The sequence below is a fragment of the Serinus canaria genome, assembly GCF_022539315.1.
Source record: "Serinus canaria isolate serCan28SL12 chromosome 7 unlocalized genomic scaffold, serCan2020 HiC_scaffold_29, whole genome shotgun sequence".
Taxonomy (NCBI): domain Eukaryota; kingdom Metazoa; phylum Chordata; class Aves; order Passeriformes; family Fringillidae; genus Serinus; species Serinus canaria.
Genome location: NW_026108147.1, coordinates 2,851,369 through 2,874,586, shown reverse-complemented (window position 1 = coordinate 2,874,586; position 23,218 = coordinate 2,851,369). Strand labels below are relative to the sequence as shown.

At 43.9% G+C, this 23,218-nt stretch overlaps 2 protein-coding genes across 4 annotated transcripts in view; both read right to left on the bottom strand.

Annotated features, from left to right (window-relative positions):
- Window positions 1–23,218, bottom strand: part of UBE2F (ubiquitin conjugating enzyme E2 F (putative)) — a 337,630-nt gene that overhangs the window by 39,383 nt on the left and 275,029 nt on the right. For 2 of the 3 annotated variants that reach the window (XM_050987610.1, XM_009088193.4), the window contains 4 exons: window positions 16,647–16,733; window positions 13,743–13,876; window positions 5,045–5,074; window positions 4,110–4,175 (listed from right to left, as the gene is read on the bottom strand). In XM_050987610.1, the coding sequence (XP_050843567.1) occupies window positions 4,110–4,175; window positions 5,045–5,074; window positions 13,743–13,860 (214 nt within the window). In that variant the 5' untranslated portion in view covers window positions 13,861–13,876; window positions 16,647–16,733. Of the gene's footprint in view, window positions 1–4,109; window positions 4,176–5,044; window positions 5,075–13,742; window positions 13,877–16,646; window positions 16,734–23,218 lie in introns of those variants that run through there. The other variant, XM_050987611.1, reaches the window with a different exon arrangement.
- On the bottom strand, window positions 19,976–22,726 carry LOC115484344 (interferon lambda-3-like). Its single transcript, XM_050987537.1, has 6 exons — window positions 22,706–22,726; window positions 20,927–21,193; window positions 20,597–20,659; window positions 20,303–20,452; window positions 20,155–20,226; window positions 19,976–20,068 (listed from the first exon to the last, which is right to left on the bottom strand). Exons 1-6 carry the CDS (start codon window positions 22,724–22,726, stop codon window positions 19,976–19,978), a joined length of 666 nt encoding a protein of 221 aa, XP_050843494.1.

The following is a 23,218-nucleotide window of genomic DNA, read 5'->3' as shown; positions in this document are numbered from 1 at the left end:
AGGTTTTTCATATTTCTTAAACCAACACTGCAAAGAAATGTTCTGTGAAACAATCCACAGTTTACAGAAAGACTAAGAAGAATTTTGCTATTATCTAGCTTGTTCCAAAGCACAAAAAAAACCCCTAGATTGTCTATTCTAAGTCATCAAAATCCTCCTTCAGGTTGCTGCTTTTCAAATCCATTCTCCATTCCCACTCCAATTCAATTCTGAAGTGAGCTGGATTTATTAAGCAATTTCAGGCATGCTATGATTTACCAGGAAGTAAAGGGACATGCACTGAATTTTATAGGAAAAAAGCAAGATAAAAGCATTTCTCTTTTGTTGTTAAATATACAGAGGTAAAAAATCAGTAAACAAAGCCTTTACTGAGGAACAGAGTAAGAGGTGAGTTACACTGATAGCCTTTGCTAAAACTGCTCCCTGTCCAATGTGCAGTGCACTCAGGGTGAGACACTGCTCCAGAAAGGAATCCTTGGAAAATGGTCCAACATCCCCAGGAGCTCTAACACCACATTTATCCAACAGAACGCAGACAGATGACTGCACTTTATCCACCACCTAGCACTATAATACATTTTAACCAAGTGTCAGGAATTATCACATTTCCAAGTACAAAAGTTATTTTCCTTGGCTTAATTTCACTAGTTCTTTGATTGGCTGGACTTGGAGCAAAGCATGCAGCAGCTCTTCACATTCCACCCCTGCTAAAATGAAATAAATGCCTGCTGATGGATGTATCCATCTGTGGTTTATGCCAAAGAAAATCCCCAGGTTTAATGAACACTCACTGCAATTGCTGTCCAACAGAAACACTCAAGAACTTTCAGATTAAGTCTTCCTCCAAGACAATTCAATATTCATCACTGCCTCACATTGCAACTCATTTTATATTTTGGTTTTACCTTGTCACCAATCACTAATCAAAAACCACACTGGGTAAGCTATTGGCTCTGCTATCAAATAAGCAAGGACTTATTCATACAATTAAGAGGAGCAAGACATCTCTCCTCCCCTCTTTTATACAATTCTCCCTCTGTGTTCCTAAAGCAACAATCAAGCTACTCATTACCAGTCACTCAAATATATATTAAAAATTCTGGAGAGCCTCAGTACTCAGCCAGAAATCTTGCACTGCATTAACAAGATAATTTACAATGAAATCATCTTTCAGCATCTCAAGTAAATAGGTTCTCAGACTGAGAGAGAAATCCTCAATTTTTTAGGCATGGAGAAGTGGTGGGAAAAATGTTCTGGCAGAGTTAAGAGTGAGGAAAGAGCTATAAATAAACACATCAAATTGAACAGCTTTAACACATAACTTAGGAAGTTGGCCACAGGGACTTTTGCTAAAAAGAGAGGAAGTCTGAGCCACAGTTTTCCTCCTACTGCTTAAATTTATGTCTTCAAGTTGTATTAGCAGAGCAAGCATCCCTCCCACTTCAGCCTCAAGTTTCATTAGCAACAACCTGACTAATCTTAGCTTGTGTTTGTAGGGTGTTTTAATGCCTGAAAAAGCTCTGGAAAACACTTAACCAAATTATTTCTTCACTTTAGAAGAAAATGCAAGATAATTAGGGCAGGCCACAAAGGATGCACTTTGGATAGCTGCTCCTTGCATCAGCCATGCTCACCAATATTTGTGGGCATTTCACCAGAAAACAGTGCCTTTATTAATCCCCTTAGAGAGGCACTCAAATATCCACACCATGCCCAGACTAGTCCAACAGCCTGGGAACTGCAGGGAAATTGCATTTACTGCATTTACTCTTCTGGGTTTTTTCATGTACAAGCTACCTAAAATCACCTCCTTTCTTTTTCTCCAGGTCATTACCATGTTTTAATCCTCAGCTTCCAATTTTGTGCTCCAAATACCAGTGCAGCAAAAGCCTGGATTCTAAACATCTCCTTATTTTCATCCAATATGATACTGGTGCAAAAACAAGAACAGAGGCAAGTGGTGGCACAAGGGTATTTTTCAAAGGCAGAACAAATGTTTCAGATGACAAAAGGGAAGAGAAGCTTCAGACAGCAGAGAAAACCAGCAGTGTCTGCCTGGGGAACAGGGAGTTTGTCCACTGCAGCAGAAAAATTCAAGTCTGAGCCATTTTCTATCCACTGATAGTGCACTGCAGAAAACTGGAGCATACAGAGATGGGAATTCCTTCAATTATATGAAAAAAAAAAAAGCAGCCACCCTCATCAAGATTTTTTACAAAATAATTTTAAATTAAAAACCTCCTGTCACCAGGATAATTTTGCCACATTAAATACTGGCTGAGAAAGGTTTTTGTGAGAGGTGCTGAGCAAGGGACCTGAAAGGATTTCTGCTTGGTGGTCAAGTTTATTTTCTTATTCAAATCAGTTTTTTTGTGAAAGCCTAAGGAAGCTTCTTTTACTTTACTTGTCCTTTCAGGACCAGCCACATTCAAAATGACAGCAGAGCACAAAGTCAAGATTTATGCAATACTGTTCATACAATACAAAAAGAGTTGGCTGAAGTTTGCTTGAGCCATAAAACTTCTGTGACCACCACACTGCTGCCTCAAGGAAAACCAAGATTTAGCACTGGAGAGAACTTAGGATTGAAGAGAGGCAGATAACTACAAAGATTTTCTTGGTCTGTGCTGTGTTCTGCCTTTAGAGTGCTAAACTATGGCTGATCACAAGATTCTACACCTGAATTATGCACAGCTGAAAATAGATGTTTACTTGGGTCAGGCTGCAACTGCAGAGACTTCAGCTGTGCAGCTATATTTAGAGTAACAAAATGTTAATTAAGATCATCTCACTGGCAAGATCGTTGGCACAAAAACCCCTGCTCTGCATTCAACAGCTGGGCTCTGCCTGCAGCATCCTGCTGCACAGCAGTGAGCAGACAAAACAATTCCTAGAATTTCGACACCTTGGAGTTAGGACAGCTTTGTCATACATCACTCATCTGCACAGTGATGCTCTTGTAAAGTCAGCTCCTTTCCAAAATATTAAAAAGTGAAAGGCATTTGGTGCAAGCAGAATTAACACCCACCAAGTAAATATGAGCACAACTCCTACAGAGAATGACAGGGACAAAGTTCTAGATTAGCTCTTGGGTTTATTTTTAATTACACTAGCAAGGGCAGCCTCACTCATTTTTCCATCACAAAAGGGAGTCACATGAATGGACTTGTTAACAGAGACCACCCAAAATTTCTGCTGGAGGAAGGGCCAGTTGGTTTGGGCTAGGGAACAGCAACAGTGACACCTAGTGCTGCTCTGGCTCCAAAATACTGGATTACAGCAACACTCACTAAGGACACACCACAGTTTCTCCAGGTCAAACACCAGGACGACTGACACAGCTCACCCAAATTCTGCTGGCAGAGAGCAGCTACAGACAATGGGCACCATGGAGGAGCTGCAGGGGGACACTGACCCAGCACAGCTAACTCAAACCACCCAGAGCACTGCACACAATGCTCTCATTTGAGCAGCAGCTGAAATTTTCAAGCACATTTATCAACAAAACACAACCTTCTGTTCTAAAACACGTAGAAAACACTAATTTCAGGTGGCTATTAAGAATCTTACATGGAAATGATAATTTATGAAAATGCTTTTACTGACCAGCCTGCCAGCAAGAGCTTCACAGGATACTCAAGTTGTGTTAATTATAAAAAATCTGATTTCACATATTTGACCAAAGACTCAGAGATTCCTCCTTGATAAGCATCTGCAAGCACACCTGGGTTTGAAGTTTTCCAGCAGGGTTACACTGGTAACCTCTCTCTACACCTCTGCAGAACCAAACAATCAGCACTGGGGAACACACAACCTAACAGGGCTGCAAAGCAAAAATAAATCAAGGTGGTTTGAAACTGGCTGAGAGGAAAAAAGTTCTCAATCCAAGTAGACAAAAAAAACCCTGAGTATTTCCTAACCCCACTCATTTTTGAAGGCCTTTTTACTGGAATCTGGTTGTCAAAACTCAGCCCAGTTTCTCCATCTCTTTAATGAAATAATCACTATTGCAGCCAGACTTGGACTTGAGGCTTTATTGGAATTCCTCCTGGAATTACATTTCCTAAACACCAACACAGAAACAAAAGTTACATACTGAAAAAAATTACCTGGGGTTACAGTTAGCTGAAAGTAATGGAGCTTGTTTGGGTCAGGAAAATTCACTTTACATGTACCTGTGAAGCAAAAGAATAATTTACATCAGAAATGAGTTCTCCACTGCTGGCTGCCATCAGGAGACAAGTCCATCATGATTATTTGATCACCCACATTATGCAGTCTGTAGCTTCTTAACCCATCAAGCTGGCTGTTCCTCTTGGGTAGCCAAGGAGCTAAACAGTATCATAGCTCTGAATCCTATTTGCCTGAAAAAAACTACCTGGAACTGGACACAAACCCCAGCAAAGCCTTCACACTGCAGTAACTGAAAGTACACATTCTTCAGGGATTTGTTACCCTGTAACAGAACCTACACTGAAAAAACTTCACCTAAAATTACTCTCTGTAAATTCTCTATAACTGCCTTTAAGGAAGGCTTATATCTCAAATAAGATTTCAGGTCTAAAACAATTTTATCTTGCCTTTTTTTTTTTTTTTAGGGAATATAGATCACTCTTTTAAAATTACTTTTCCTGAGTATTTTCACTATTAACAAAGACATCAAGTTGACTTCATGTTCCCTGAGAGGTGAGCTATTTGCTCTGCCCCTGAATCAGAACCTCCTGTTTTGAAAATGAGAGAATAAAGAAAAAACACAAGTGAGGCACTAATTGCACCCTTGAGTCCCAGGAACCTTCTGGGCACTTTATGAAAGTTTTGCTGCCACTCCACAGCAATTAAAAACTGGAGGCAAATTATCAATACTCCTTCCAAAGGACACTAATGAGGGTCCAGTTCTCCACAGCCCCAGCAGAGGAAGCAAGGGAAAAATCTGTTCAAGCTTTGCACAGTTAACAAATACCATCAGCATTCACACTGCAGTCAAAATGTTCATTGCAATGGTCCCTTCCCCCTTAAAATGCATACTATTAAATGTTCTACTCACAAGGTAAATTAGCTTCAAGGTCTGCAACCTCTGTTGAAAGAAAAAAAAAAGAAACAAAACCATTATTTATGCCAGCATAAAGATCTTCTTCAAGTCCAAATTGGTACATCTAATTTAAACCTAAATCCAATTTTACTTAAAAATATAATTAAGCTGCAGTGGAAGTTTACCTTGAAATTTCTCTTTAAGCCCCTCAATTAATTGCTTCATCTGCCCTACAGACATGGCAAATGTATCCTCCTTTGATGGGGAGTTCAGCTCTGCCAAGACTGAAGCACCCACACAGAGCACTGGCATTTCCAAAGCACAGGTTTTGTTACTGATATTCACTCCAATTCCATTTTCATTTATTTCCTGAGCTTAAAATTCACCAAAGAAAGGAAGCATCCTGATTCTGTTCCACAGCCCCCAGGAAATGAAATTTTGAGGGTATTCCTAAGCCTGCCAAGTCACTTTCCCTGGAAGAACCCCTGCTTTTGTGTATTTTATTGAAATCTTATTTTCAATTCTTATCAACCAGATGCACCAAGGTATCTCCCCCTTTACTTCTTAAGTCCTAGGAAATCACACTGAGTATATTTCTCGCTTTTCCTGTGGTCTTATTTTCCGCTTCTAACTTTGCTTTCAGGCCTCCAGAGACACAGCCCATTTATTTGGGCTGACAATGTGCAAAATTCCAATACCAATTCTCAGAAACACACATCTGTAGAAAATGGTCACTCAGAATTCCTGGCACTGAATCCAAACTGATCTCATCACAACTCTCACTAAACTCCTCCTGCCATCCATGCTCACCAAACCTGGCATTCCTCTGCAGAGGGAATGATGTTTATTTGACTCCCATCTCCCTTGTGCTTGGCACACCCTGCATCTGCAGCCTACTACACCAAGGGAAAAAAACCACCAAACCCCACTCCCCTAAAATATTCAAACTTCACTCTTTTCAAATCCCACACCTGCAGCCAGAGCTGATTTAACCAAAGCCAAGCACTGAAATACAACACTGGAGCCATGCTTTTGCAAAATGACTGTCTTTATGGAACACACACACAAAAATGGAATTTCAGCTGTAATCAAGGACTTTATTTCAATTTTCCCTTCCTGGCTAATAAAAATAAAGATGTGACAACCAACCCCTGAAGGCTGCAGCTATGAAAACTTTTCCTAAGACTACTCCCTCACTCTTTTCTTTAAATTCACCAGCCTTCCATAGTGGCACATCAATCTCCACTGAAGTGCAAAGTTTAGGACCTGGTTCAATTCTTTTAAAGTGCTGACTGCTTTCCTTTATTGCTTTCTGTGCTTGTGTGATGTTCACCTTAACAAATCCTGCCTGCCTTTCCTGAACCCAAAAAAGGGAGACATTTAAGGGCTGAGCTGAGCAGTGCTGCCTCCTGCAAGGTTCAGTAAAGTTTACAGTCACCAGAGTTCCTTTGGAAGTGTGAAAATTCGCTGTGATGTGTTCCCACCCCTGTGTTTCTCTCTGCCTTGGCACAAGAATGAGTTGGTTTTTCTGGTGAAAACATGAAAACAAAATGCTCACACCCCAGAGAAGGGAGCACTGTGAAGGTGTGCAAACAGGTGGGAATGCTGTGCTAATAAACCCACACAAAAATTTTGGAAACAAAAACAAATGACCCAAAATTGAGGTTTCTAATGAACTCTGCAACAAACCACAAACTAAGAATAAAACAATTTCATGAAGCCAAAGCAGATAAAGATCTGCATCAATAATCTGAATGTTTAAAGACGTTTATATTAATTGTGCCATATGAACACTGCTGATTCACCAATTAACAGCACATTTAACAGGCCAAAGCTCAGTGTTTGAGGATTTTCCAAATTCTGTCTCTTTGCTGGTGACAGCATTGACATTAGAACCATTTCTGTGTGTTGCTGCTCACAAAGCAAACATTTTGACCAGAGCATTCAAGCTCCATTGAGATTCTGATGTTTTAACTCACACCTTTTCTGCATTAATCAATACCTCTGGCATGAGCATTCTGTAAGAAAACACCCCTTGAGCAGGCTGCCAACTTATTTAACAGAGATTTGTAACCAAGCAAAGAATGGAAGTGACAGAGCTCCAATGCACTGAACTCCCAAGAGCTCCAAAAGCTTCACTAAATTAAAGAACATTTTTCTAACCTATTTCCTCAATACAATGCCTTATAAATAATTTTCAACTTCTTAACTTTTACCACACAATACTACTATTACTTCTAGCACTAATCACCTGTATTTTTGCTCACATAATCCTACTACAATGCATTTTTCCCAATTCTAATTCTCTAAGATACCCAGTCTTTTATAACCTTTATATATATAATTTTTGTATTATATTATTTATATTTTTATTACATAACCTATATATTTTAGTAACTTTTTATTAACATTGTGCTTTGACCTAAAGGTGTAGGGCAGAAGTAAACTATCAGAATGGCTATGGGTAGCACTGACCAAAACATTTCTTTCCTACATAAAAGCATCTCCTGTCTGTGGTGTAATATATCACCGTTGCAGTATTTTAAAAGACTATATTTTAAAACTTGTCAAAACTTATTTCTATTTCAATCTCTCTGAAGAATATAATCTCTATTCCATAATGTTCCTAAGTCAACACACCTTATCTCAGTGTTTACATACAAATATACAAGACTGCATAAACTTGAGTTTTAAAAATTCTTTACAGATCCATTTCCCACACAAAGTTTTTCTGAGCTCCTCTTTCAAGAAATGACTGCCACTACAGCTGAACAGTGAAGAAAATTCAGTTTGAGTACTTTTCATGGTCATTTTGTGGAGAATCTGCATCTGTGTCTCAATTCACAGCACTAAGATGAGACAACCAGAAAACCCAAGTGGCAGGAACTCCAGGCAGTCCCTCTGTTCCCAAACCTGGTGTGACCTGCTGAGGAGCAGCCCAAGTGCAGGTGCACATTCAGAATCCTGCTCTTGCCCCAGTACACACCTGCCTGAACAGTTCCAAATCTATTTTAAACCATAAAAAAGGCGAGGCTTAAACTTAAACCCAGCACAAACACTGCAAGAGCTGAATGCAAAGGGATTGTGGCTCAGCTTTTCTCTCTTCCATACAGCTCCTGAGCTGCTCCTAAGCCTAACACAAGCAGCCAGAGTTATTTATAAATGATTTCACAAACAATAACTCTCCCTACCCATGACAGTTCTGCAGACAGAAATAGGAACACTCCTGCTGTGTGTACAAGGTCTATGAATGCTCAGTGCACACAGCACAACCCCACTGCTCTGCTCCCTCACCCTAAGTTAGAATTTAGCAGGGCTTTGTTTACTAAGCCTCCCAAAAAAATCAGACTCTCTGCTTCATTTTGGAGCTGGAATTGGGTTTTAAGTACACCAAATAAAAGCTTTATTTCCTCAAGTGAACATTCTCATCCACAGCAGTATTACTTCTCTGGTTTTGTTCAAAAGCCCCCTTTGTCCTGTTTAGGTCCCTCTTCAATTTACTTCTTTAAGACTTTCAGAGATGAAGATTAAATACTTTGACATTAATAAAAATTCCATTTTCTAAGTACTAATTCTAATACTCTATTAATTCTAGAAATGCTGTTTGCCTCCTAATTCTTATCCATCTATTTTTACAGCATTCCCTACTTAGCTCCTCTGAACTGTACAGAGCAGTATAAGAAAAGAAGTATTTTCTCACCTCTGAACTTTCCTCTCCTGTTGTTGTGAGAAGGGATTTTATTATTTTTAAAGGCTTGAAGAAGCAAATAAATGGTTTCCCTCATTTTTAGTTACAATGGATATTCACCTCACTTTCACCATCAGTTTCCCACTTCCATTCTCTCAGGCTTAAACAGAGACACACATAAAACATTTTCTGGTTACAGGAATGAGTGGTAAAAGCCACAGATATTGAAGACAACCAAGGAATAACTCATTTTCACATATATTAAGTTATTTCAAGTTGCCACAATCAAACTAAGCATATAAATGTGATAATATAAGCATAAAAGTGCAATATAAAAGTGAATGAAGAAGTTTCTGTGTGTGACTCATGAGTTGCTACTGCCATCCTGGATGCTCTATATCTTCAATTCCATTTAGCAGTCACCTTCATTATACAATATTAATCTTGAACACCTCTTAGGATTGTCCTCAGCCCTTTTTAAATTTCAGAAAGGATTTGCCTTTCAAGCTCAGCACTGCATGCTTGCCATGAGGAGCAGTCATGTGGCCCCTGCTCCCAGCTTAATGAAGTTCCCCTTGGAGATGAACAGGACATTAAAAATTGCCTCTGCAGCACAGAACAAAATGAAAGCTGCTGAAGCAATTGTACTGCTTGCTCTATTTTAATTTGGGTACTAGGCTTACAGAATTAGGGCCTTACTCTCCAACTGAGCCTAGATGGAAATGCAGCGAAAACAGATGAGTCACAGAGAATTTTGAACAAAGCTGTGCTTTACTAGGCCCTCTCTACAGCTGGAAAAGAATATCCAAATGACTCAGAATTACTTCCCTAGATATAAAACTTTAGTGATAGAGAGATTTCTATTCATAATACATCCATAAAATAGCCCAAGTGTCCTGAGACGTGACTGATATCTCAATCTGTGACAATGCTGGATATAAGCAGTCAAAGGAACAACTTAAGGAAAAACTAACATAGGACACCAGTACTTTAAGAGCAGCTTTTTCCCCCAAAAGTGGAACAAAGCCTGTTTAACGTGCATCCAACAGTGAAGTTCAAAGTCAGTGCCTGACACCACTATTTCCAACACCAGCTGAGATGTTTCTTCACACCTAGAGTGCAAATAGCTATCATACCTAAACCAGCACTTATTTTTCCTGCTTTCAGGCAGCATGCAGTTGGTCCGTGCCAAGTCTTTAAAAGTTTGAGCATCACCCTCATTTGTCTGTGGCTGGGGTCCTGGTCATCACCTCATCAAAACAGAACTGATCTACTCACCAGGCAGAGGACAAACACAACTGAGGGCTGCTGTGTGACAACACATCTGTACTGCCTTCCTGCACTGGAATTGCTATCAGCACAAACAAGGCTGTCTGCAATTTACCTCCAGGAAAAAAAAAAACAGCCACTGTCTGTGTCTGAACAACACCCTTAGCAAAGCTGGCAGACATCTGTCTGCAGGATTTATTAGATGATCCCCCATTTACTGTGGAGCAGGGATAGGACAGTGGTGCTTCACTGGCAGAACACTCTGGCCTTTTCTCACCTCCTCCTCCTCCCTTGCTGAAGGCCAGGATTTCTCTTCTTTTATGCAGGAGAGATTATTTTCTGATTTGTCACCAGGACACTGACCTGATGGAGCCTTTCCCCTGTTCTGCCACTGTCATCTGTTTGTAACTCCAGCCAAAACACACACCAGTGACAACTTCTACTTACAGCTGCTCTTCCAGGCTCCTGCTGGCTTTGGGATCCAGTGCAACACCTAAGTTCAGCTCTGACAGTTCCATAAACAAGCAATGAAAGCACTGATGCTGGTCCAGCTGCAGCAGCATCCCTGCTGTGTGCACACCTTCAGCAAGCTCTGCCCTCCTGTCCAAACTCATTCCTGCAACCCTTACATGACCTAGAAACACCATCAGCATCACAAGTTCTCTCCACTCAGTCTCATCACATCGTAGGTGCTGCTGCTGATCTGTCTCAAAATGTTGAAGCAAATTCTAGAAACTTTTGGAAACAAATGGTTTACATTTAGCTTGAGCAGCTTAAAACAGAACATCCCCAAAAAGCCTTTCCCACTACATTTCCCTGTCACTTTCAGCAGATACACTGGAATGATCGGCTTCTCCTGTCAGTCCCATTTCACCCAGAAATCACCCTCAGCACACTGACAGCTGCTCCCACAGCTCTTCTGGGAGAGCATCATGACTGTGGTGCTGCATCCCCTCTCCCAACCTCTGGCCTGCTCTGCAATCCCAGCAATTCCTATCAGGCTCTGGCCTCTGCACAAGAGCTGTGGGGAAGCACTCCTGAACTGCACCAGGAACTCCTGCTGCCTGGACAAGGTGGGAGATGGGAGTAGGAATAATCAGTCACTCCCTGATGGCTTTGGAACATTCCTGAGCTGAATTATAGCCTGAGTGCAATGTAACCATTCCCACTTGAACTTCAGAAAATTCCAGTTATCCCCAAAAGGGATTAACAGGATTATTTCATTGATTCTGGGGAGGAATTTTTTTAATATGTGTTCCCATGTATACATACATTTCCATACATGTGTGGGTTATCTTTGCACATTTGTGTGGATATCTATATATTTACACACTTATATATTTGTGTATGTGTGTGCATTGACCTGAACACACTATAAAACAGTATATATCTTATTATCCTGAGTCTATATTAGGTTTATAGCTGATTAATAATTAATATAACACTCAAGTGCTTTTATTATTAAGTTCTGCTAAATCTTTTAGACATAACTGTTGAGTCCAAGCCTGAGACTGGATGCAGCTGCACTGAGGAGTTTAGAAAGGAAGGGATTTCACTCTGCACCTCCTGACTCAACCAAGAATTTCCTTTACCTTCTTCCCTTTCCTCTTTTCATTCCAGGCTCTGCATAGATCCCTCTAAATTGACTCTAATTTGATTTTCCTTTACATGCATTACCCATGCAGCAAGCAGTATTTTTACCAACCTTTGTTGTGCTTTTGCAAATTTCTATTAAGGTCCATTTTCACCAATGCCTTTGATGGTGACTCTTTATGTGACCTACATCACTCATTTCACAGCAGGGATGCAACTTCCATGCACAATCACATCAGCATCCAGCACTCAATATTTGTTTAGAACCATGTGAGCACTGACGTGCTTTTAACATTTGTCAGTCTGGGACATGTTCAATACTTATTTTGAACTCAGTTAGTTTAAATACTTAGGGTTTTTTTAAATACTCAATTGTATTTAAATAGCTGATTTGCTATCACAGCCACAGCAACTATGATTAAAATGTCCAATATGAATTTTCTACAGGTTACATTCTCCTCCTCCCCTGCACACTTGGGTATGGTTTTGAAAAACATGATTGCCCTAAGGATAGAGTAAAATCTCTTTGCCCCCTCACATGAAGGGTATTTATTTCACACTGCTATCTCCCCCTCAAGTCCATACTTGTAGGTTAGGGAAAATCTCAGATTATATATATTTAGTAATTTGGCTTTGTGCTTAGCCTGGTTACAGAGCTTATTTCTCCTGCCTCAGAACTGGAGTTATATAAGAATTTCCAAATTGGAAGTGTAAGAGTGATCACAATCATGACTTAAAGCTTGTAAAACTTCCCAGTCCTTAAAACAATACAGGGAGAAAATTGTGGATACAACATTTCCACAATCCAGCTGAGGCACTTCCAGGGCACTGAGGCAGCAGTTTTATTTAAATAAAACTGAGTTTGCAGTGACACCTTGCTCCAGATATCTGACAGAATTTACCCTAATTTAGAAAAAAAACACATGCAGTGCTAGTTAGGTAATATCAGCCAGGCAATTACAGCCATGTCAGCCCCAAATCATTCTGAAACAAGAACAGGAAATGTGGATTTCCTCTGACTGGCATGAATCCCAACAGTGGAAGCTTAAACATCAGAGTATTTGCTACTGGTCATTTTCAGCAGAAACTTCAACCTAAAGAACACGTGACTTTAAATCCATAGTAACTGTAAGCTGTCAGCATCTATGGATTTTTAAATATGTTATCTATGCTACAGAAATAAATTGAACTGAAGGAAAGAGCTGTCCCTGATTTAACAATAAAATAGTTTAATTATTGTCTCATTAACCACCCCATTTACCCACAACTGCCAAGCAGTAGTTTTGGGGCTTCTTTTCCACCAGCTGGTAAAAACCTACAGCAGCCTTCCTAAAACACACCACACTGCAATCCAATCACTGGCTTATTATTCACAACTTCACACTCAACTTACAGTGACTCCAGGCCTAGTAAAATCTCTCTCTGCACTGCTTTTTAAAATCTTTTTCAAGTGTGCTGCCTCTGACCATTAAAACCTCTGTTGTGACTTTCAGGAACGTTTTTTCCTGTGACAGGCAGTTATGGTTTTGCTCAAAAACCACCTTCACACCAAGGCAAATATACTTCTGTTGACATTCTCCTCCTCTACATTCAGTGCCACTTCTGTGACAATTTTTTATCATGTTTTAATTGACGATTGATTAATTTTCAACAGAGTAAGGAGGACACTTATTTTTATTGAATAATGAAAATCAAAACAAGCATCCTATTGTCATCACAACGGGTCCCTGGCCAGGTAATAATTGCCATAGACTCCTTGTGTTTCAGAAGGCTAATAATCATTTTCTTTCATTGCTTTTTCATACCCTAGTTTGCTACACGTGGACCTAATTGGTCCTTCAATTAAACCACCATCACCACTGGCCAATTAAGAAAGCCCCTTTGGTAACCAAATCTCCATAACACATTCCACATGCTCACAAACACCAGGAGCAGCAACTTAAGTTTAGAAACGTTTATAATACTTTTCTTTGAGCTTTTCCCAGCCTTTCCCAGAACGATGCCACGGAAAGTTGTCTGTTTCTCTTTATGACCAGAGACCTGCTGCCACATCCTACAGGACATTTCAAAAACACCTGTGGGAACTTACAGGCAATTTAGTGCTGTTTATGGCAACACAGCCAAAAGCAGCAAAGCCCAGCACATTCCAGTGTATTGTCCCACCTTTAACGAGTAACTTGTCCCGGACAGACACCCTGCGAGTGGAGTCCGACGCTGCGCTGGGCGCACGGGGGCCTCTGACGCCATCATCCCGCTTCAGCTTGCTTGCCAGAGTTAGCATCACTGCTGCTTCCCACCTGGAACACAGGGCAGGGACAGTCACCTGGGGCAGGGGGAAAACAGCTCAGGGGCGCTGGGATGCCTTAAGTTTTGGCTTTTGTACTTTCCAGATTCTGTGCTGCTTTAATACACAGCTCAGAGTTACACACGAAGTGTTAGCAAGCTCTCTTCACAGGGTAGGCAAACAGAATAATCCTTTTCCACCTTGTCCAAGTGATAGTAAAAATCACAAAATTCAGGGAGCTAGAAAGAAAGTTAGGCTTAGTAGGCCCTGGGAAATGTTAGGCCTTGTGTTTGCTGCAGATCACGTGAAACTGCCCCTGTGTAATCAGTATATGATAAATGATGTGATTGTTAGATGTGATGATTAATTAGTAGTTAGATGCAATTATTGTTAATTCATAAGAAGAATCATTATTAACTATGTTAGGAGTTTGAGGGGGATCACAAGAAATCCATGCTTGGATGAAATCAATGTATACAATAGAACAATGTAAGTTTGATAATTATTATTTAAGTTATATCATGATAAAATATAAAATATCATGATGGGAGTTCATCCCAAACCCATGGCGGAGTCAGATTTGGGTTTGTCTACCCCTGACAAAAACCAGAGCTCTCCCATAAAAGCACCTGCTGAAAATCATTCTGTGGTTATGTGCTCCTGAATGCTAACACGAGGACAATTGTTACAAGCTCCAGGCCCAAAAGTATAAACAATGGTGAACTGAGGAGAGAAAAACAAGGAGGATGGGACTTCATAACCTAAAGCTGTAACTGGACAATTAACTCCAACATGCTAATGGACCAAAACTTATAAATTAAACTACAGACTTGTCATCTTTGTGTTATTAATTAATTTTGGAAACTTTTTCTATGGTCTCAGGTCAAATAGTGTATTTTTGGGTCTGTGCCCTTCAGCACAGACAGGTTAAAATTCTCAGTATCTAGGATTCCAACAGGAGACCCCCGTGACCGGGTGTCCATTTTGTGACCATTTTGGGTCCATCCTGGGCGCAGCCTGGTGCTGTCCAAGGTGGATCCATGGAGGAAATCCTTTTAATAAATCCCTGCTTTATTCTTTAACTCTGCCTAGCCTCTGTTCCAGGTCAGAGCTGAACAAGGAGTGAGGGACCATCACAAGGCAGAAGTGCTGCACACAGGTAACAGGTGAATAAAGGTGGGGATGCCCTCAGCACCTGAGGAATGAGCTTGTTTGGGCTGGGAGCATGGAGGGAGGTGCAGTGCATCAGGACAAGAGGAAATTCAGTTTTCTGGAGAGAGGTCGGGCTTACATCAGTGTTTACAACCCCACCTCACTGCCTGACACTGCTCCTGCAAAAAAACAGCTGTGAAAATACTCCCCACTCTCCTGAACACCTCACAGGACAACGCTCACAGCTGCCTTCTGCCTGGCCAAAAGGGAAAAAAACAAAAAGGAGAAAGGGGAGGGATTCCTGGAACAACTCTCTAACTAGGAAGTGAGCTTTGAGACAGCTCTCAGGGCACAGGAAAGGGACTGAGGCTGCAAACTGCAATCAGCTGCACTCCTCACAGGGCAAAAACCTGACACACAGAGACCAAATAACTGAAATGAAGAGATGCTTCTGCTGTGCCAGCCATCCACTCTAGAAAATAACCACACTGAAGAATTAATTACAGTGAAAGGTGGTCAGAATGCCAAAGTCATGAAGCCAAAACATCCAATCTGTCACGGCTTCAAATGTTTTGATGCTACTCCCAGTTGAAGACAACTCCACCTTCTTTAATATTTAAGCTAAAACCAACACAGTGCTGACAAAACCCAAACCCTTCAGGCCCCCCAACAGCTAAAATGGTAGAACTGCTTATCCTTTAAATCATATTATTTAATTCAACCAAGTAAAGGGGGGAAAAATACAAAAAGCCGGGGTATGATCTTTACATAGAGGTTAAGAAGGGCTTAACAAAAAACTGAGCAACAAAGCTTAAAAAAAAAATATATATATTTCAGAGCAGTCTTTAATAGCAGGAAACTCTGGTGAGATCTACAGAAAGGTCAAGCTCCCTGACGCTGACAAGTGATGTGCGTGTCAGGTCCAAGATGTATGTTCAAACACAAAAGTACAGTGCAGGGTAGATGTGAAATCCAGCTGGCTCAACCGAAACAAACTGCAGGTTCTACCCCGGAGGAAGAAAGAATAAGCAAAACAAAACATTTTTCCCTGGAGAAGGAAGAAACAACAGCTGCTTAAAAAAAAAAAAAAAAAAAAAACTTAAGAAAAAAAAAAAAAGAGGGGAGTAGGGGTCTGGAAAGTAATGAACGCGGCCATAAATTAAAAGAGGAAAAAAAAACCTGTGAGCTGCAGACCAGCTGTTCCCTCAAAAATACCTCTTTTTTTTAGGCTCTGATTTCAAATAAATTCAACTTCGATGGGCATTAAATTCCTAAATACCTTTACAACTTGTCCTGCACAACCAGGAAACCCAAGAGGAGCATAAGCAGTATGGAAAAGAAATTATTCGCTTCGGCTGCATCCCAAATTCTAATGAAACCCAACAAGAAAGCACTCTCAAATCGCAGGTGAAGCTTTGCAGAGAAGGAAGGGAGAGGAGCTGTGTGTATTTCTAAGGAAGGCAGCGAGAGTCCGGGGAATTCTGCAGCTCCCCGGAGCCAGGGCAAGGCACGGGGCTGTGGGGCCGGGGGACCCCGCCGGGAGCGAGGCCGGCCGGCCGGCAGATATGCGGACAGCGGGAGCGGCCAGGCCCGAGCCGGGGGCTGAGCGAAGGGGGACAGCCCGTACGTACCTGAGAGCGGCGTCAGGGCCCAGCAGCCGCGGCCAACACCATCCCCGGCGCCGGCCCGGGGGAGCGGCGGCAGCGGCGGCGGCGGCGGCGGCGACTCCTCCTTCCTCCTCTTCCTCCTCCTCCCTCAGCCGAGATCTCGCGAGAGCCCAGGCGGGGCCGGGCGGTGTCCCCGCTGCGATCTCGCGAGAGTGTGGCAGGGCGGCCGTTAGCCGCCGAGAGGGCGGCGCCATGTTGGGGCTGCCGCTGAAGGGTCCCTCAGGCAGCGCCGCCATATTGGGGCGCTCCCTTAAGGGTGCCGCAGTGCCTGAGGGGAGCTGATGTCGTTGGAGTTATCTGTCCCCAGGCGGAATTTTATCACCTTTTGTAAAGGGATTCACAGAATCCTTATAGTTAGGAACGAGCTCTGAGATCGCACCTTTGACGGATCTTCCCCGTGTTACCCAGACCGCGACACTGAGTGCCCCGTCCTTTCCTCGTTGAAGGAACAAGTCCTTAAACCATTCCTTGAACACCCCCAGGGATGGTGATCCCACCGCCTTCCTGACGAGCCGTTTCCAATAAGTTCCATTATTTTCCTGTCCCCTCACACTGCTGTGGAAAGGGGGGCGATTGAACCGCGATATAAATTAATGCTGAGTCTACGGCAAATAGGAAGACGCCAAGAAGGAGAAAAAGCAGCGATTGTCAGGGTGATTGCAGGAGCAGAGCTTAGCCAGGCTGCAGGTTAAGACAAATCTACTATTAATTAAATTAATCTAATCTATCCAAATTAATCTACTGTTTGTTCATTCCAGCAACAGATGAGTGGAAGCCTAGTGAATCAGATGGAATAGTCAATCAATATGTCAATAATATCAATATGCAACAGTGAATTGTGAGAAACACGACTCACTAGTTAAAATTTTTATAAAAGTTTATTAAGGGATAAAATCCAGTGCTGGGGTGGTTGGCAATTTGCCAAAATAAAAAATAAATAAAAACTTCAACCATGTTCTCTATAAACTGTTACATTACAGTGGGCACATGCATATTCATAGGCATTTATACATATTCAAACATTCCTTTGAGTTTAGATGTTCTTTTGCTTGGTTTTAACCTTTGACTTGTCTTCATGCTGTCTTGTAGATTAAACTAATATATTTTATTTCTTCTTGTGGTTCCATCCTGTAGTATTTTCACTCCCTGATAATGAGGGCTAATAAATTCTTTTACTTGGTGCTCCGGTTTCTGTTTCTGTTATCTTGTCTTTCAGATAAGATAGTCCCTAATGTGGGAAATCACTTAATTATTTTACACCATTTTCTGAGTCAGTTACATGTAAAAGCATTTTAACATTTCACAGTCTATTATGCTACAGTCTGAGATAGTATATATTACACTACTATTTATTAAAGCTATACATAAATGACAGATTATACTACACCAAAAGTAGTAATTACAAATTGTACTATATCAGGATTTTTGTGATCATAATAACTTGCAAAAGCTAATACATAAATGCAAAAGCCAATAACTATATTTGTTATTTATAACATCAATGAAATGAAATGTCAATCATATAGAAGCTCAAGTCCACCTGTTGGAATCTGTGTAAAAAATGATCACAAGAGTGCATTTAGTAATGAGAGGAAATACTTGGGTATGGTAACTAGACTGCCCAAAAACTTCAGAAACTTTCATAGTTCTGTTAAAGCTGTAAAAAAGGCGCATAAACTTAAGTTTTTCCAGTAAATAAGGGAACCAAAACATAACCATGAGAGCAGTGCCCAGCTCAGAAGGCAGAGCTGGAAACGTGGGAATTTTGGCAGACAGCTACTGCAATAAATACTCACTGCATCCTAAACATTCACAGCAGTGACACCACTGCCCCTTCCCCAAACCGAACTGCAACTTACTGAAATCCGGTTAAACCAGCACAGAGCTGCTGCTCAGAGCCCTCTCTTCCCTCCTTGGGCTTTTCCCTCCAGATCCGTGTATCGTTTGGATAACAGAGCGCAGCAGCTTTGGACAGAAACGCCCTGGAAACATCCTCCTCCCACCGATGCTGGCTGCAGGTAGGGAATCCCTGAGAGGGATTTCTCGCAAGCCTTCAGAAACCAGGGGTGAAATCGGGAACAGGGCCAGGAGGTTGTGGCCGCATTTCTCTTCGCAGAGAAAAGCAAGGCACAGCTTCCCAAGGATATTTTCTGGGAATCGAAGCGAGGACCGTCAGAGAAAGAAAAAACAATTTGTATCCCATTTGCTGCTCCTCTTGTTGTGCCAAAGTGGAATACATGGTGGAAGATTGTTTACCTGAAGGCAATTGGATTCTGGTGTGAGCGTTTTGATTCATTGACCAATTGAATGTGTGTGTGTGTGTGTGTGTGTGTGTGATAGAGAATAATATAGTATAATAAAGGAATTAATTACCCATCTGATATCAATGGAGTCCTCCTCGTCATTTCTCCTCTCATCGGGGGTTCCCTGCTTTCCGATAGGAGGTGGGGTCCCAAAGGAGCTATTGGTGGCATCAGCTTCCTGGGAGCAGAGCGTTCCTGCAGCCCGGCTTTTGGGGGAAATGGCATCTGCGTGCTGGGAGCCCGAGCTCAGAGAGCAGAGCGCTCCTGCAGCCCGGCTTCGGGAGAACGAGCTGCGCCCTGCCGCAGCCGAACCCCGCATTCCATAGGGAATTCCAGCCGCGCCTTCGGGGCTCTCCCCGCCCTTGGAGGTGTTGGCCCAAGGGCGTTTCCCTCTGGATGGTTTTCATTGCCCCGGGCGCTGCTCCTAGCATTAGGTGGCAGCACACGGGCAGCGTCTGGGGCGCGGCCGAGTGACAGAATCTTGTCAAAGCTCTCCAGAACACCCAACATCCCTGCTTTTTTCCTCTCCCCGCCCCCAGATTAAACGCACCGAGTTTCCTTTTGGGCAACGTCCTTGCCTGGATGTGCGGGCGATACCTGTGCTGTGGTGGCAGCTAATCTGCTTATGGTAGTTAATTAATTTAGTTTTCATAATAAATAGCTCATAAGAAAATAACTTATACAGGTAAGTATGCAGAATATATTCTTTAATAAATAGGTAAAAAAATAGATCTCCTTAAAAATATTTTAAGAACCAGAAAAAGGTACCTTATAAATACGCATATTCACGTTGTTTCGGGAAGGGCATTACTTCGCCTTATCCCGAGCCAATAATTTAAAAGACCGTAAAAAAAGAAGAAAAAAAAAGTTTTCTCAGCTCGCGTGAGAAGAAGGGTTAAATAGGTTAAATAGGAAGTGGCGGCGCTGTCGTTTTTCCCGGTTCTCGGGGTGTCCCTGAGGGCGGTGCCGCGGGCGGGGTCCGAAGGCGCTTCAGCACTTGTCCTGGAGGGCAGCGCAGCGCAGGTCGTCCAGCACCTGCAGGACGTGCAGGATGGTGGTGGCCCTGAGGCACGCCGTGCTTTCCTGCGGGGCGAGACGGGCTGGGTCAGCTCTGCAGAGGCGGCTTTTGATGCCCCAAAAGCCTGCAGAACCCCGACGGCCTGACTTACTGTTCCCATAGCCTTCTGCAGCTTGTCCAGCCAGTGCCTCAGCCTGCCCGAGGGCTGGTGCGAAGGATCCACCTGCAAGGAGAGAGGCCGGGTCAGCGGTGGCCCCGCAGCGCGGCGCGGAGCCGGCCCGGCAGGGCTCGGGGGAGGCACTCACACAGCCCCGCACGGCCTCCCGGGCGGTCGTGAAGAAGTCCAGGGGCACCCGGCACACCTCGGCAAAGCCGGGGGCAGCGGGCAGCTCCAGCATGGCAGTGGTGAGGTTCAGCTCGGCCTCCACCAGCAGCACTCGGTCGGGCATCTGTGGGGGAGAGTGTCCTGGTTAGGGACCCGGAGCAGCAGGGCTGGAGGGTGGGGGTCTCACAGACCAGCCCGGGGGTGCGGGTGGAGGTGGAAGCGGCGGACGGGAGAGCTGTGCCTCCTTACAGCATCACCTCTCTCTTACCGGCAGGTTTGCTGCTTTCCATTTCCGGTGGAAGAGCTTGGTGTTACATTTGTGGGTGGTCACCTGCAGGCATAAACCAAGAGAGGGACTCAAAAACTCTCATCGTGACTTCTGGCTATGTTGGACAACCCCAGCCAGCCTTGAGGGCTCTGAAACCAGGACGAAATTTGGCCGAGCATCCTTCATGTCCCCAAACACCCTTGGAAAACATCTTGCTCATCCCCAAACTGCTGCAGAAAACCTGCACTTTGTCACTCAGGTCTTGAATTCAGCATTCCCTCTGCCTTGCCCCCTGCCAGCCCACAGCCCCCTGTTGCCAGCAGTACTCACAAACTCTTGTCTCATCCTGTCCACAGCCTGCCGCTGCTCGCGTTCAATGTGCTGGTACTGGGACAGCCTGCAGTCCTTCCCCAGGGTGTCATGGGGAAAGGCAGCCCCCAGGCTGACCCCCAGCATCAGCACGAGCAGTGGGGAGAGGCCGAGGTGCAACATTTTGGCCAGGAAAGCTTGACGGTCGTTGATGGAGTACGATGGGGTGAGGAGGCTGCGGTGCAGGAAGCCAGAGAGGATGAACAGGAGGACTCCGGGCAGGATCCGCTAAATTTCTGATGCAGAGGTGCCTGACAGGTGCTACAGGTGGCTTGTTCAGACGTGGAGCTGCTGAGCTGCTGGCTGTCCCACGGATGTGCTTTGCCTTGCTCGCTGTGGCTGCCTTGCTGCTCCATCTCCAGCTTTTTATTCTGCCTGGTGTTTTCATCTTGGCAGGAAAACCCAGGGCTGGTGCAGCTGGAAAAAAGAAAATGAAAGTGGTGGAGGGAATCTCCCTCCTCTCTGTTACCTGCCCTGCTGCCTCCAGCCCTGCTGCCTGCTCCGCTTCAGCCCGGGATGCCGGGGGACGCTGGGGCTGGGGCTGGCAAGTGGGGGGACACCAGCATGACCCAACCCCACCCCGAGCTGAAAGCTACAGGAGACACCTGGGGACACCAGGTTCACAGGGACAGGAGGGTTTTGGTGCCTCCTGAGTGGCAGCAGGAGTTCAGGCCTCAGTTTCTCTGTGGGAGAGGCTGTGGTGGGTTGGGACCATAAGCAGCAGCCAGGGGTGGGCACTGCACTGTCCAGGCTGCAGGTGTGAGGTTTTATGGCTGTGTTATCATGAGGGACCAGGCTCACCACCAAAGCAAGGGAAAAGGTGAAGGCAGAAGCACTTCCACCTGAAGTTTTCTAGGTGGGACACAGAGTTGTGGAGGGAGATGAAGATGAGCAGGGCTGCCACTGGAGCTGGCTGGGGTGTCCTCCCTGTTCAGCCTGGAGGCACAGACAGGGTGTATTGACATCCCTCTGCTGACAGCTGGAATCTACCTCTCAGCAAACTGCCCCTCCATCAAGGGAACCTCCTGTGGTCACTGCTGAGCTTTTAGTCTCATGCATTCATCAAGCATTAAATATAAAAAATGAGGGCAATGCCTGGATCTAAGAAGCAGGGACAGTAAGAAAGTAAAAGGCATAAATGCACTTGGCAGGACCTTGCACAATGACCATAGAACATTCCAGGAGGACCCAATTTTTAATGTTCATATTTGGAACCAAAGTGCTGATTTCAAAGAATCCAAGAAAAGGAGAAAAGTTCTTGTGGAAGCATGTGGAAAGGTACACCTGTGGGTGAGCAGAGTGGCATGGATGTGCTCATGGAGATGGGCTGGGACTTCTCAACATCATCCAGCCCAACCCTTGCTGTGTCAGGATCAGCTGGCACAGGCTGCCCAGGACAGTGGCCAAGGATGGAGCAGACACTTCACAGTCTCTGTTTTTCTTGTGTTCAGCTGGACTTTCCCTGGTTCAGCTTGTGCTGTGCTCTCACACCACCATGAGCCCCTGAGCCTCCTCTCTCAGCCTTTCCTCACAGCAGAGATGTTCCTGTCCATCACCTTCATGACCTTGATTGGACTCCTCCAGTCCCTGCCATGTCTCTCTCCCACTGAGGAGCCCAAAACTGGACCCAGCACTTCAGGAGTGGCCTCACCAGCACTGAGGAGAGGAAGAATCACCTTCCTCAGCCTTCTGGAAACATCTCCCAGTGCAGCCCTGGATACCATTCACCTTCTTTCTCACCAGGACACTTTCCTGGCTCATGTTCAATCAGTGAAGAGGTCGAGCAGGACCAGCTCTTGACTCACACCAACCCTTCTTGAGCCCTTCCCCTGCTCCAGCAGCATCCCAGAACACTCAGATCTTTCCTGGAAAACCATGATGGAGATGAAGAATGGGAAGGGGCAGCATGGATTGGACTGTGGTTTGTTCCACTTTGTCCAAACTGGATGCACCCACAGCTTGGAGAAGAGCCAGGACAGCAAAACGTGATGCTAAAGCCCCAGAGCGTGGTGGGCACAGGTTTTCCAGTCATGGATGTGGCCACTGGACCAGGCTCCCATGCCAGCCTCCCTCACAGCAGCAGGTTAGGGGACGTCAGTAATTAAAGCCTGAGCCCTGGGGTGGGCTGGGATCCCTTGTCTGCCCTTCTGGTGAACAGGACAATGGCTCTGTCTTTCCTTTCTCTCCCATTAAAGAAACCCACAGGAGATTAATTTTTATTTAACACAGCAAAGTTCATGATCAGTATAATAC

Excerpts from the sequence above, each read along its gene's own strand:
- LOC115484344 (XM_050987537.1), bottom strand. The coding sequence starts at position 22,726 with ATGAGCCAGGAAAGTGTCCTG. Across the intron at positions 20,660-20,926 it reads ACAGGATGAGACAAGAGTTT|GTGACCACCCACAAATGTAA; the intron begins GTGAGTACTGCT and ends TTATGCCTGCAG. Across the intron at positions 20,453-20,596 it reads GGAAAGCAGCAAACCTGCCG|ATGCCCGACCGAGTGCTGCT; the intron begins GTAAGAGAGAGG and ends TCTCCCCCACAG.